Source organism: Oncorhynchus nerka, linkage group LG28 (assembly GCF_034236695.1).
Source record: "Oncorhynchus nerka isolate Pitt River linkage group LG28, Oner_Uvic_2.0, whole genome shotgun sequence".
NCBI classification, from domain to species: Eukaryota; Metazoa; Chordata; class Actinopteri; order Salmoniformes; family Salmonidae; genus Oncorhynchus; species Oncorhynchus nerka.
The window spans coordinates 3,818,291-3,833,407 of record NC_088423.1 but is presented as its reverse complement, the minus strand read 5'-3'; the positions used below and the strand labels follow the sequence as shown (position 1 = coordinate 3,833,407).

The 15,117-nt window shown below is 50.1% G+C and overlaps 1 protein-coding gene across 1 annotated transcript in view; it reads right to left on the bottom strand.

Annotated features, from left to right (window-relative positions):
• Positions 1–15,117, bottom strand: part of LOC115112840 (golgin subfamily A member 4-like) — a 58,508-nt gene that overhangs the window by 7,256 nt on the left and 36,135 nt on the right. Inside the window, exons 16-18 of the mRNA XM_065012598.1 lie at positions 8,235–8,324; positions 7,555–7,630; positions 1,228–1,325 (exon numbers count right to left, since the gene is read on the bottom strand). Coding sequence (XP_064868670.1) covers positions 1,228–1,325; positions 7,555–7,630; positions 8,235–8,324 — 264 coding nt within the window. The remainder of the gene's footprint in view (positions 1–1,227; positions 1,326–7,554; positions 7,631–8,234; positions 8,325–15,117) is intronic.

Sequence of the window (15,117 nt, the reverse complement as noted above, 5' to 3'; positions counted from 1 at the left end):
ATGCACGGTAGTAACATCATGAGTTGGGATTATGGTTAATTATTTACCTAGCTAGCTAGCTACATGTTTCAACAAAAGACTCCACTAAGCAAATAACCATTTCGGGTGCATTCGTAAATTAAACTCTATTTCAGAGTGGAGAATAACTGATGAATTTATGAATGCTCAACACCTGTTGAATATGGCCGGTGTCGATAAACATCTGCAAAAAGAACGTAATCAAATTGCTGTCAACAGCACAGTTAGTCACCAATGCTCTGGATAACACGAAAACAGCCTAACCAGCTCTGCTATGCCGAGTAAAATGGTCAGAGTGGGGTGTGTAACAAGCTAGCCAATTACTTCCCCGTTGTTCATCAACTGTAGTGTATGATATCATTTTGTAGCTCTGTCTCTGCTTTTATCCAATGTAAAGAGCATAATAAAAATGTTGCTACATAAGACTAAATCAAGGCAGTGGGTCACATAAGGGAACATTGACAGTGCACGTATCAGAAAAGGTTACTTTAATCCCCTAAAGTCGATTGACACGCCGGTGCATAAAATCTAATTGGCATAATAATAAAAAATCTGTCAGTTTCAGCAAGAGATGCTTTTTTTGCATTTGGATGCATCTCAATCCACCCCATCTGCTGATGTAACAGTCAAAATGGTGCAACAGTCAAAAGCACTGCACCACAGTGTTGAGGCGCCACTACAATGTGACCTTCTGTTTGTAGCGTCCGAACCATTTGGGCTACAAATGTGACCCCACTGTGGAAAGGGGAGATTTTCACGGACACCATGGTGTTCTCCGTTTTGCTCTAAGACCCCCACAAATGTCACAGGACTCATTTGAAAGAAACCAGGAACAGTTTTAAAAAATGAATGGAAGTAGTTTTGTGCATATCCAAAAAAGGGCTTAAATATGGGTACAAAAAATATTTACTGAGCTTTCTTATATCTCATAGATATAGGACAAACACTTCAAAACCTTTTTTCTTTTCAGTTATTTTTTGACTGTCTTTTTTCACATTTATGAATGTGTTTCTCTAATCTATATTTTAACAAATCATTGTTATAAATGTTTTTGAAACCCTAAGGGGTTCTAAAACTCATAATGAAATTGTAAATGATCCATAGAATAATCTTAAAACAATTCCATATGTCAGCTTAGGAACCCCCCCCCCACCCCAATGGCTTAGACTTTTAAGAATGAATGCTAAAGGTGCATATTGATTAAATGACCTTGGTTTCCCGCCCCATCATGTACTCAAACAGGACCTTCCTCAGGTACTCAAACTCTGTGAGTTCTGAGAAGGACTCAGCACTGTAATGGCCAGGATCTGGAACACACAAAACAAAGGTCAGGTTAATGTAGGATAACATAACACATCAGCTCATAGACACTGACATTTGACAATGTGACTAATTCACATCTATGATGGAGAAGTATTGAATGCTCATTTCTCAACTTCAAATGCTCATTAATAACCTTTTCTATTCATACACACACACACACAGACACACACACACACACACACACACTTCCATTACACACACACCATTATAAATATATACACACACAATATTATGTGTGTATATATAAATAAATAAATAGCGTGTGTATCTATGTAATGATGTGTGTGTCTATATAATGTTGTGTGTGTGTCTCATGGTGTGTCTGTTGAAGTCGGAAGTTTACATACACCTTAGCCAAATACATTTAAACTCAGTTTTTCACAATTCCTGACATTTAATCAGAGTACAAATCTTGGGTCAGTTAGGATCACCACTTTATTTTAAGAATGGAAAAATGTAGAATAATAGTAGAGAATGATTTATTTCAGATTGTGTTTCTTTCATCACATTCATAGTGGGTCAGAAGTTTACATACACTCAATTAGTATTTGGTAGCGTTGCCTTTAAATTGGGTCAAACATAGCCTTCCACAAGCTGCCCACAATAAGTTGGTTGAATTTTGGCCCATTCCTCCTGACAGAGCTGGTGTAACTAGGTCAGGTTTGTAGGCCTCCTTGCTCGCACACGCCTTTTCAGTTCTGCCCACCAATTTTCTATGGGATTGAGGTCAGTGCTTTCAAATAAAATAAAATAAAATTTATTTATATAGGCCTTCTTACATCAGCTGATATCTCAAAGTGCTGTACAGAAACCCAGCCTAAAACCCCAAACAGCAAACAATGCAGGTGTAGAAGCACGGTGGCTAGGAAAAACTCCCTAGAAAGGCCAAAACCTAGGAAGAAACCTAGAGAGGAACCAGGCTATGAGGGGTGGCCAGTCCTCTTCTGGCTGTGCCGGGTGGAGATTATAATTTGATGGCCACTCCAATACCTTGACTTTGTTGTCCTTAAGCTATTTTGCCACAACTTTGGAAGTATGCTTGGGGTCACTTTCCATTTGAAAGACCCATTTGCGACCAAGCATTGTCTTGAGATGTTGCTTTCATATATCCACATAATTTTCCTTCCTCATGAGGCCATCTATTTTGTGAAGTGCACCCGTCCCTCCTGCAGCAAAGCACCTCCACAACATGATGCTGCCACCTCAGTGCTTCACAGTTGGGAGGAGGTTATTCTGCTTGCAAGCCTGCCCCATTTTACTCCGAACATAACACTGGTCATTATGGCCAAACAGTTCTATTTTTGTTTCATCAGACCAGAGGACATTTCTCCAAAAAGTACGATCTTTGTCCCCATGTGCAGTTGCAAACCGTAGTCTGGATTTTTTATGGCGGTTTTGGAGCAGTGGCTTCTTCCTTGCTGAGCGGCCTTTCAGGTTATGTCGATATAGGACTCGCTTTACTGTGGACTTTTGTACCGGTTTCCTCCAGCATATTCACAAGGTCCTTTGCTGTTCTGGGATTGATTTGTACTTTTCGCACAAGAGTATGTTCATCTCTAAGAGACAGAACGCATCTCCTTCCTGAGTGGTATGATGGCTGCATGGTCCCATGGCGTTTATACTTGCGTACTATTGTTTGTACAGATGAGCGTGGTACCTTCAGGAGTTTGTAAATTGCTCCCAAGGATGAACCAGACTTGTGGTCTACAATTTTTTTTCCCGAGATCTTGGCTGATTTCTTTTGATTTTCCCATGATGTCAAGCAAAGAGGCACTGAGTTTGAAGGTAGGTCTTGAAATACATCCACAGGTACACCTCCAATTGACTCAAATTATGTCAATTAGCCTATCAGAATCTTTTAAAGTCATGACATCATTTTCTGGAATTTTCCAAGCTGTTGTATGGCAGTCAATTTAGTGTATGTAAACTTCTGACCCACTGGAATTGTGATACAGTGAAATATAAGTTAAGTAATCTGTCTGTAAACAATTGTTGGAAAAATTACTTGTGTCATGCACAAAGTGGATGTCCTAACCGACTTTCCAAAACTATAGTTTGTTACCAAGAAATTTGTGGAGTGGTTGAAAAACAAGTTTTAATGACTCCAACCTAAGTGTATGTAAACTTCCGACTTCAACTGTAGATACACGCACACACACCAATTTACATTGCGATGTACATGTAACTGTCAAAATAAAGGAAACACCGACATAAAGTGTCTTAATAGGGCCACTAAGAGCCAGAACAGCTTCAATGCACCGTGGCAAAGATTCTACAAGTGTCTGGAACTCTATTGGAGGGATGCGACACCATTCTTCCAAGAGAAATTCCATAATTTGGTGTTTTGTTGATGAACACTGTCCTCGCCGCCGCTCCAGAATCTCATAGGTGTTCAATTGGGTTGAGATTTGGTGACAGATGGCCATGTTATATGGTTTACATAATTTTCATGCTCAATAAACCACTCAGTGACCACTCGTGCCCTGTGGATGGGGGCATTGGCCTGCCCAGCATTTTTATACATGAACCTAAGCATGATGGGATGTTAACTGCATAAATAACACAGGAACCACACCTGTGTGTAAGTACCTGCTTTCAATATTAAACCATATTAATATAAAAAAAAATCCAAATAACTTCACAGATCTTCATTGTAAAGGGTTTAAACACTGTTTCCCCATGCTTGTTCAATGAACCATAAACAATTCATGAACATGCACCTGTGGAACGGACGTTAAGACACTAACAGCTTACAGATGGTAGGCAATTAAGGTCACAGTTATGAAAACTTAGGACACAAAAGAGGCCTTTCTACGGACTCTGAAAAACATAAAACGAAAGATGCCCAGGGTCTCTGCTCATCTGCGTGAATGTGCATTAGGCATGCTGCAAGGAGACATGAGGACTGCAGGTTTGGCCAGGGCAATAAATTGCAATGTCCGTACTGTGAGACGCCTAAGACAGCACTACAGGGAGACAGGACGGACAGCTGATCGTCCTCGCAGTAGCAGACCACGTGTAACGACACCTGCACAGGATCCAAACATCACACCTGTGTGACAGGTACAAGATGGCAACAACAACTGCCAGAGTTACACCAGGAACGCACAATCCCTCCATCAGTGCTCCGACTGTCCGCAATATGCTGAGAGAGGCTGGACTGAGGGCTTGAAGGCCTGTTGTAAGGTAGGTCCTCACCAGCAACAACGTCACTGGACCAGACAGGACTGGCAAATCCCATTGAGCACGTCTGGGACCTGTTGTATCGGAGGGTGAGGGCTAGAGCCTTTCCACCCAGAAATGTCCGGGAACTTGCAGGTGCCTTGGTGGAAGAGTGGGGTAACATCTCACAGCAAGAACTGGCAAATCTGGTGCAGTCCATTAGGAGGAGATGCACTGCAGTGCTTAATGCAGCTGGTGGCCACACCAGATACTGACTGTTGCTTTTGATTATTATTACATTTCTGTTAATCACATGTCTGTGGAACTTGTTCAGTTGATGTCGGTTGTTGAATCTTGTTACATTCATACAAATATTTACACATGTTAAGTTTGCTGAAAATAAACGCAGTTGACAGTGAGAGAATGTTTCTTTTTTTTGCTTAGTTTACTTTGTATCCCTCATTTACTCAAGTGTTTCCTTTATGTTGGCAGTTACGTGTAGTTCTCAGTTCTAAAGGTGTATTCCATTATTCATCGGCTCTATGTAAATGCCACTTCTAAATTTGGCACAGAGTCATCTAATGTTCCACCCTGATTCTGTTGGCCATACTGTTTAGCTGACATGACATTATGTTTCAATTAGCAACAGTTCTGAACATAGAAACCCTGATAGCAGTGAACAGGGGTAGGTTCAAACCACCAAAACTAGAAAGAATGGCACATGGCCCTACATGAGCACTTGTACACTGCAAGAAAATTCCAACCAGGCCTGTTCAGATGCATTGCTCCATCATCCCTGTACCTAGGGAGACAGAGTTATGTCTCAATTACCACGGTGTGAAATCCCAACCGGTCACACTTCAAAATAGCAATCATGTTAGTTCTTCTCCATCCTCTTCAAGGGAAACACTGTCAGGTGTGACGTGGGTGAAGGATTAACTCCATATAGTCTATACCTTATTGCTTTTCTATTTCATTTAGGTCTGCTATTTTCTGACTTGTGAGTTTAATTCTTAGTTGTTTGTTTCTTGTTGTGATTCTATGCGACTTGTTCTTATTTTATATGTAACTTGGAGCTGTGGAAAGAAGTTCCTCTGATTTGTTTTGATGATTACATTTCTTGTCCTTCCAAAGTCCATTCCATGGAGATGTTTAGGCCAGTGAAGGGGTTGCAACTTAAAAACACCCTCCCATTTCTCTGGAATAGCCATTTACATTTGAGTCATTTAACAGATGCTCTCATCCAGAGCGACTGACATTAGTGCATTCATCAGATACACGATGACACTGTAGGCCCCTGGCTGTGCCAGCAGAGAAGAGCAGCTTGATGTTGAAAGGAACAGGGTTAGGAAAGCTGGGAAAATGACGGGGTGTTGAAGAGAAAGAGAAGAGGTAGAGGCCAAACTAGTCTTTGATCATCAGGCGTGGAGAAATGGCCTGGCTAATAAATCCTTTCAGCTTTATGTCCTCCTGACCTCCAGGCCCCGGACCCCAGGAAGAGTAGCCCAGATGAACCCACAGTAGAGTAACACTGGGGCATGAGGACCCACACTACACAACACAGCAGAAAGCACCTCTACCTGGAACCACTACTCATTGGCCTCTTGACCAGGAGCCATTACAGTGGTTTAAACACCATCTGTGCTGGCTTGGAAATGTTTTCACAATGTCCTTTCCAACCACTATGTTGGAGCACAGCTCAGCTCAGCAGTGTTATTAGAGGTCCACAGTGGTCAAGACAGCAGAAGCCACATTGAGATGGTGTTAATATATACTGAGGCTGTCAACAGTGGTGTGAGTCAGATCACTGGGCCAGCAGGCTTCTCTTCAGCTGGAGTAGACAAGCTATGGAGTACAGCTGGGTGATATGGACCAAAGTCCATGTCACAATCAATTAACAGAATTATCACCATAACAATCAATTGAACGATACGTTGATAACAATGTGCACCAGTTACTTTTTATTGTGCTGCTGCTGCTAATGTTGTAGCTATCAATTGTCCCGTTAGCAATAGTCCATATTAGCAGAATTACATTTTAAACTTCACATTCCTCTAGTAAAGGCAATTTATTGTTATTATCAGTAAAATGTCCTCGATATATGGTCAGTTTGGTCGGTATCGATTATTTTCAGTTTATCGTTCCAGCTCTAATATGAAGTAATGGGGTATGCATAAGGGGGAAAGGTTAGGATGTGACCTGGCAGAGAGGGTTGTTCAGACACCAAGAGGGTTGTTCAGACACCCAGAGGGTTGTTCAGACACCCAGAGGGTTGTTCAGACACCCAGAGGGTTGTTCAGACACCCATCAGACACCCAGAGGGTTGTTCAGACACCCAGAGGGTTGTTCAGACACCCAGAGGGTTGTTCAGACACCCAGAGGGTTGCTCAGACACCCAGAGGGTTGTTCAGACACCCAGAGGGTTGTTCAGACACCCAGAGGGTTGTTCAGACACCCAGAGGGTTGTTCAGACACCCAGGCAAAACAGTGGACTACTAAAGTCTTGGGTTGGAGAGAGTGTTAGAAATTGAGTGGTGTAACTTCAGGCCAGGGGGGCAGTGCGCTGTGCTGCGTTAGAGGTTTTCACATGGGAAACAAGACTGCAAAAGTCATTATGTCCTGGGATGAATTTTCACCCCTACCTCCTCACCCCCCTTTCCCATCCAACAGACGATTATCTTTATTACGCCAGCAGGGAAAGTCCATAAGAGGTTAGAATTTAGTTTGACAGTCCTCCCCCTCTACCCTGTCCTCCATGCAGAGAAGATATCATTTATAATAGGGTTGAGGGTGATATGATTGAGACACTACTGTGGGGGCTTCATCTTAGTGATGTTGAACTAACAGCAGCAATGTCCTATCACACTAAATGGCTGACTGAATAGCCTTACTCATTTTCCATGAGGTCCTTTTGAGCTAAGAAGATGATTGAAAAGTTTATATTTTTCAGAAAACATCTTACAGAGGAAGTTAACATTACTTTTTGAATGTATGTTTATATTTAAAGTAGTATAGACGTTTAATATAGATGAATATAGATGTTTACATTACCTTTGAACGTGGTCCCCAGATGAGTCACCACTGAGTTTTTGTGGAATAATTTCATCTTGTCCTCCAGTGAGTGGATCTAGGAGAGGGAGAGAGAGAGAGAGTGCAGTAGAAAAACATATGACTCCCAATGAATGGATCAAGGAGCGAGAGAGAGAGAGAGAGAGAACACCACCATTACTGAACCAAGCTGTACTGGACTTACCTGATAACACCCCCACTACTGAACCAAGCTGTACTGAACTAACCTGATAACACCACCACTAGTGAACCAAGCTGTACTGGACTAACCTGATAACACCACCACTACTGAGCCAAGCTGATAACAACACCACCACTGAACCAAGCTGTACTGAACTAACCTGATAACACCACCACTACTGAACCAAGCTGTACTGGACTAACCTGATAACACCACCACTACTGAACCAAGCTGATAACAACACCACTACTGAACCAAGCTGTACTGGACTAACCTGATAACACCACCACTACTGAACCAAGCTGTACTGGACTTACCTGATAAAACCACCATTACTGAACCAAGCTGTACTGGACTAACCTGATAACACCACCACAATTGCTGGAACCACAATGGAAAGGTCAATGTGAAAAGGACACTTCCAAGCCAGCAGAGTATGGTTCGGCTTGGTACCGTACTGTGATCACCCCTTAACACTCACCCTGTCGACAAAGTGCTGTTCCTTCAGCCTGGCCTCACTCAGCAGGGTGGTCTTCTCAGCTAGCTGGGCCTGCAGCTCCTCCACACCCATCTGAAACAACACAATCATCAATAACAGACATGAGTAACAAATCATTGCAGACATTTAGGTCTGGTTTTAGACCTTCCTCCTAAACGAGTGGTGAAATGGTTTTTGAATCGTTTCAGAGCTCCCTTGAAAAGATATTCCAATCTCAAATGGGATTCACCAATGTATCAATAAAGTACATGTGACGTGACTAGGATAATTGTGTGAGTAAATCATGGATATATAGTGCAATACTTATTGGAAACAGGCGCATGCACACACACAGACAGGCGCACACACACACACACAGACAGGCGCACACACACACACACAGACAGGCGCACACACACACACAGACAGGCGCACACACACACACAGACAGGCGCACACACACACACAGACAGGCGCACACACACACAGACAGGCGCACACACACACAGACAGGCGCACACACACACAGACAGGCGCACACACACAGACAGGCGCACACACACACAGACAGGCGCACACAGACAGACAGGCGCACACACACACACAGACAGGCGCACACAGACACAGACAGGCGCACACACACACACAGACAGGCGCACACAGACACAGACAGGCGCACACACACACACACAGACAGGCGCACACACACACACAGACAGGCGCACACACACACACAGACAGGCGCACACACACACACAGACAGGCGCACACACACACACACAGACAGGCGCACACACACACACACAGACAGGCGCACACACACACAGACAGGCGCACACACACACAGACAGGCGCACACACACACAGACAGGCGCACACACACAGACAGGCGCACACACACACACAGACAGGCGCACACACACAGACAGACAGGCGCACACACACACACAGACAGGCGCACACACACACAGACAGGCGCACGCACACACAGACAGGCGCACGCACACACAGACAGGCGCACGCACACACAGACAGGCGCACGCACACACACACACACAGGCGCGCACACACACACAGGCGCGCACACACACACAGAGACAGGCGCGCACACACACACACACACAGACAGGCGCGCACACACAGACAGGCGCACACACACAGACAGGCGCACACACACAGACAGGCGCACACACACAGACAGACAGGTGCACACACACACACAGGCGCACACACACACACAGGCGCACACACACAGACAGACAGGTGCACACACACAGACAGACAGGTGCACACACACAGACAGACAGGTGCACACACACACACACACACACAGGCACGCACACACACACAGGCGCGCACACACACACACAGGCGCGCACACACACACACAGGCGCGCACACACACACAGAGACAGGCGCGCACACACACACACACACACAGACAGGCGCGCACACACAGACAGGCGCACACACACAGACAGGCGCACACACACAGACAGGCGCACACACACAGACAGACAGGCGCACACACACAGACAGACAGGCGCGCACACACACACAGGCGCGCACACACACACACAGGCGCACACACACACAGGCGCACACACACACACAGGCGCACACACACAGACAGACAGGTGCACACACACAGACAGACAGGTGCACACACACACACAGGCGCGCGCACACACAGACAGGCGCACACACACAGACAGGCGCGCACACACACAGACAGGCGCACGCACACACACGACAGGCGCACACACACACACAGACAGGCGCACGCACACACAGGCGCGCACACACACACAGGCGCGCACACACACACAGACAGGCGCGCGCACACACACAGACAGGCGCACACACACAGACAGACAGGTGCACACACACACAGACAGGCGCACGCACACACACAGGCGCGCACACACACACACAGGCGCACACACACACACACACACAGGCGCACGCACACAGACAGACAGGCGCACACACACACAGACAGGCGCACGCACACACATACAGGCGCACGCACACACATACAGGCGCACACACACACACACACACACACAGGCGCACACACACACACACAGACAGGCGCACGCACACACAGACAGGCGCACACAGACACATACAGGTGCACACAGACACAGACAGGCGCACACACAGACAGGCGCACACACAGACGGGCGCACACACACAGGCGCACACAGACAGGCGCACACAGACACAGACACATAGACAGGCGCGCACAGACACAGACACATAGACAGGCGCGCACACACACACACAGACAGGCGCACACACACACACAGACAGGCGCACACACACACACAGACAGGTGCACACACACACAGAGAGGCGCACACACACACAGACAGGCACACACAGGCACACACACACAGACAGGCGCACACAGACACACACACAGACAGGCGCACACAGACACACACACACAGACAGGCGCACACAGACACACACACAGAGACAGGCGCACACACACACAGACAGGCACGCACACACAAACACACAGACAGGCGCGCGCACACACACACACAGACAGGCGCGCACACACACAGACAGGCACGCACACACAAACACACAGACAGGCGCACACACACACAGACAGGCGCGCACACACAGACAGGCGCACGCACACACAGACAGGCGCACGCACACACACACAGGCGCACGCACACACACACAGGCGCACGCACACACACACAGGCGCACGCACACACACACAGGCGCGCGCACACACACAGGCGCGCGCACACACACACACAGACAGGCGCGCACACACACACAGACAGGCGCGCACACACACACAGACAGGCGCGCACACACACACACACACACACAGACAGGCGCACACACACACACAGACAGGTGCGCACACACAGACAGACAGGCGCGCACACACACATAGGCGCGCACACACACACACAGGCGCACACACACACACAGGCGCACACACACACACAGGCGCACACACACACACAGGCGCACACACACAGACAGACAGGCGCACACACACAGACAGACAGACAGGCGCACACACACACAGACAGACAGGCGACAGGCGCACACACACACAGACAGGCGCACACACACACAGACAGGCGCACACACACACACAGACACACACACACAGACAGGCGCACACACACACAGACAGGCGCACACACACACACAGACAGGCACACACAGGCGCACACACACAGACAGGCGCGCACACACACAGACAGGCGCACACACACACACAGACAGGCGCACACACACAGACAGGGCGCACACACACACAGACAGGCGCACACAGACAGACACACACAGACAGGCGCACACACACACACAGACAGGCGCACACAGACACAGACAGGCGCACACACACACAGACAGACAGGCGCACACACACACAGACAGGCGCACACACACACACACACAGACAGGCGCACACACACAGACACACACACACAGACAGGCGCACACACACACACAGACAGGGCACACACACACAGACACACACACACAGACAGGCGCACACACACACACACACAGACAGGCGCACACACACACACAGACAGCACACACACACAGACAGGCGCACACACACACAGACAGGCGCACACACACAGACAGGCGCACACACACACACACACACACACACAGGGCACACACACACACAGACAGGCGCACACACACACACAGACAGGCGCACACACACACACAGACAGGGCGCACACACAGACAGGCGCACACACACACAGACAGGCGCACACGCACACACAGACAGGCGCACACACACACACACAGACAGGCGCACACACACAGACAGGCGCACACACACAGACAGGGCACACACACACACAGACACAGGCGCACACACACACAGACAGGCGCACACACACACAGGCAGGCGCACACACACACAGACAGGCGCGCACACACACACACACACACAGACAGGCGCACACACACACACAGACAGGCGACACACACACACAGACAGGCGCACACACACAGACAGGCGCACACACACACACAGACAGGTGCACACACACACACAGGCGCACACACACACACAGGCGCACACACACAGACAGACAGGTGCACACACACAGCGCGACAGACAGGCGCACACACACAGACAGACAGGTGCACACACACAGACACACACACACACACACAGGCACGCACACACACACAGGCGCGCACACACACACACAGGCAGGCGCGCACACACACACAGGCGCGCAGGCGCACACACACAGAGACAGGCGCGCACACACACACACACACACACAGACAGGCGCGCACACACAGACAGGCGCACACACACAGACAGGGCGCACACACACAGACAGGCGCACACACACAGACAGACAGGCGCACACACACAGACAGACAGGCGCGCACACACACACAGGCAGGCGCACACACACACAGACAGGCGCACACACACACAGACAGGCGCACACACACACAGACAGGCGCACACACACAGACAGACAGGTGCACACACACAGACAGACAGGTGCACACACACACACACACAGCGCGCGCACACACAGACAGGCACGCACACACACAGACAGGCGCGCACACACACAGACAGGCGCACACACACACAGACAGGCACACACACACACACACACAGACAGGCGCACGCACACACAGACAGGCGCACACACACACAGGCGCGCACACACACACAGACAGGCGCACGCACACACACACACAGGCGCACACACACACACACAGACAGGTGCACACACACACACAGACAGGCGCACACACACACACACACAGGCGCGCACACACACACACAGGCGCACACACACACACACACACAGGCACACACACACACACACACAGACAGGCGCACGCACACACAGACAGACAGGCGCACGCACACACAGACAGGCGCACGCACACACATACAGGCGCACACACACACATACAGGCGCACACACACACACACACACACACAGGCGCACACACACACACAGACAGGCGCACGCACACACAGACAGGCGCACACACACACACAGACACAGACAGGTGCGCACACACAGGCGCACAGACACAGACAGGCACACACACACAGACAGGCGCACACACACACACAGACGGGCGCACACACACAGGCGCACACAGACAGGCGCACACACACAGACAGACACACAGACAGGCGCACACACACACACAGGCGCGCACACACACACAGCGCGCACACACACACAGCACAGGACAGGCGCACACACAGGCGACACACACACACACAGACAGGCGCACACACACACACAGACAGGCACACACACACACAGACAGGCACACACACACACACACAGACAGGTGCACACACACACAGAGAGACAGGCGCACACACACACAGACAGGCACACACAGCACACACACACAGACACACACACACAGACAGGCGCACACAGACACACACACAGACAGGCGCACACAGACACACACACACAGACAGGCGCACACAGACAGGCACACACACACACAGACAGGCGCACACACACACACACACAGACACACACACACAGACAGGCACGCACACACAAACACACAGACAGGCGCGCGCACACACACACACAGACAGGCGCGACACACACACAGACAGGCACGCACACACAAACACACAGACAGGCGCACACACACACACAGACAGGCGCACACACACACACACAGACAGGCGCACACGCACACACAGACAGGCGCACACACACACAGACAGGCGCACGCACACACACACAGGCGCACACACAGGCGCACGCACACACACACAGGCGCACACACACAGGCGCGCACACACACACAGGCGCGCGCACACACACACACAGACAGGCGCGCACACACACACAGACAGGCGCGCACACACACACAGACAGGCGCGCACACACACACACACACACACAGACAGGCGCACACACACACACAGACAGGTGCACACACACAGACAGACAGGCGCGCACACACACATAGGCGCGCACACACACACACAGGCGCACACACACACACAGGCGCACACACACACACAGGCGCACACACACAGACAGACAGGTGCACACACACAGACAGACAGGTGCACACACACACACACACACACAGGCGCGCACACACACAGGCGCGCGCACACACACACAGGCGCGCACACACACACACACAGGCGCGCACACACAGACAGGCGCGCGCACACAGACCGGCGCACACACACACACAGACAGGCGCACGCACACACACACAGACAGGCGCACGCACACACACACAGACAGGCGCACGCACACACAGACAGACGCACGCACACACAGACAGGCGCACGCACACACACACACACAGGCGCGCACACACACACAGGCGCGCACACACACACAGAGACAGGCGCGCACACACACACACACACAGACAGGCGCGCACACACAGACAGGCGCACACACACAGACAGGCGCACACACACAGACAGGCGCACACACACAGACAGACAGGCGCACACACACAGACAGACAGGTGCACACACACACAGACAGACAGGCGCGCACACACACACAGGCGCGCACACACACACAGGCGCGCACACACACACAGGCGCACACACACACACACAGGCGCACACACACAGACAGACAGGTGCACACACACAGACAGACAGGTGCACACACACACACACACAGGCGCGCACACACACACAGGCGCGCACACACACACACACAGGCGCGCACACACACACACAGACAGGCGCGCACACACAGACAGGCGCACACACACAGACAGGCGCACGCACACACACGACAGGCGCACACACACACACAGACAGGCGCACGCACACACAGGCGCGCACACACACACAGGCGCGCGCACACACACACAGACA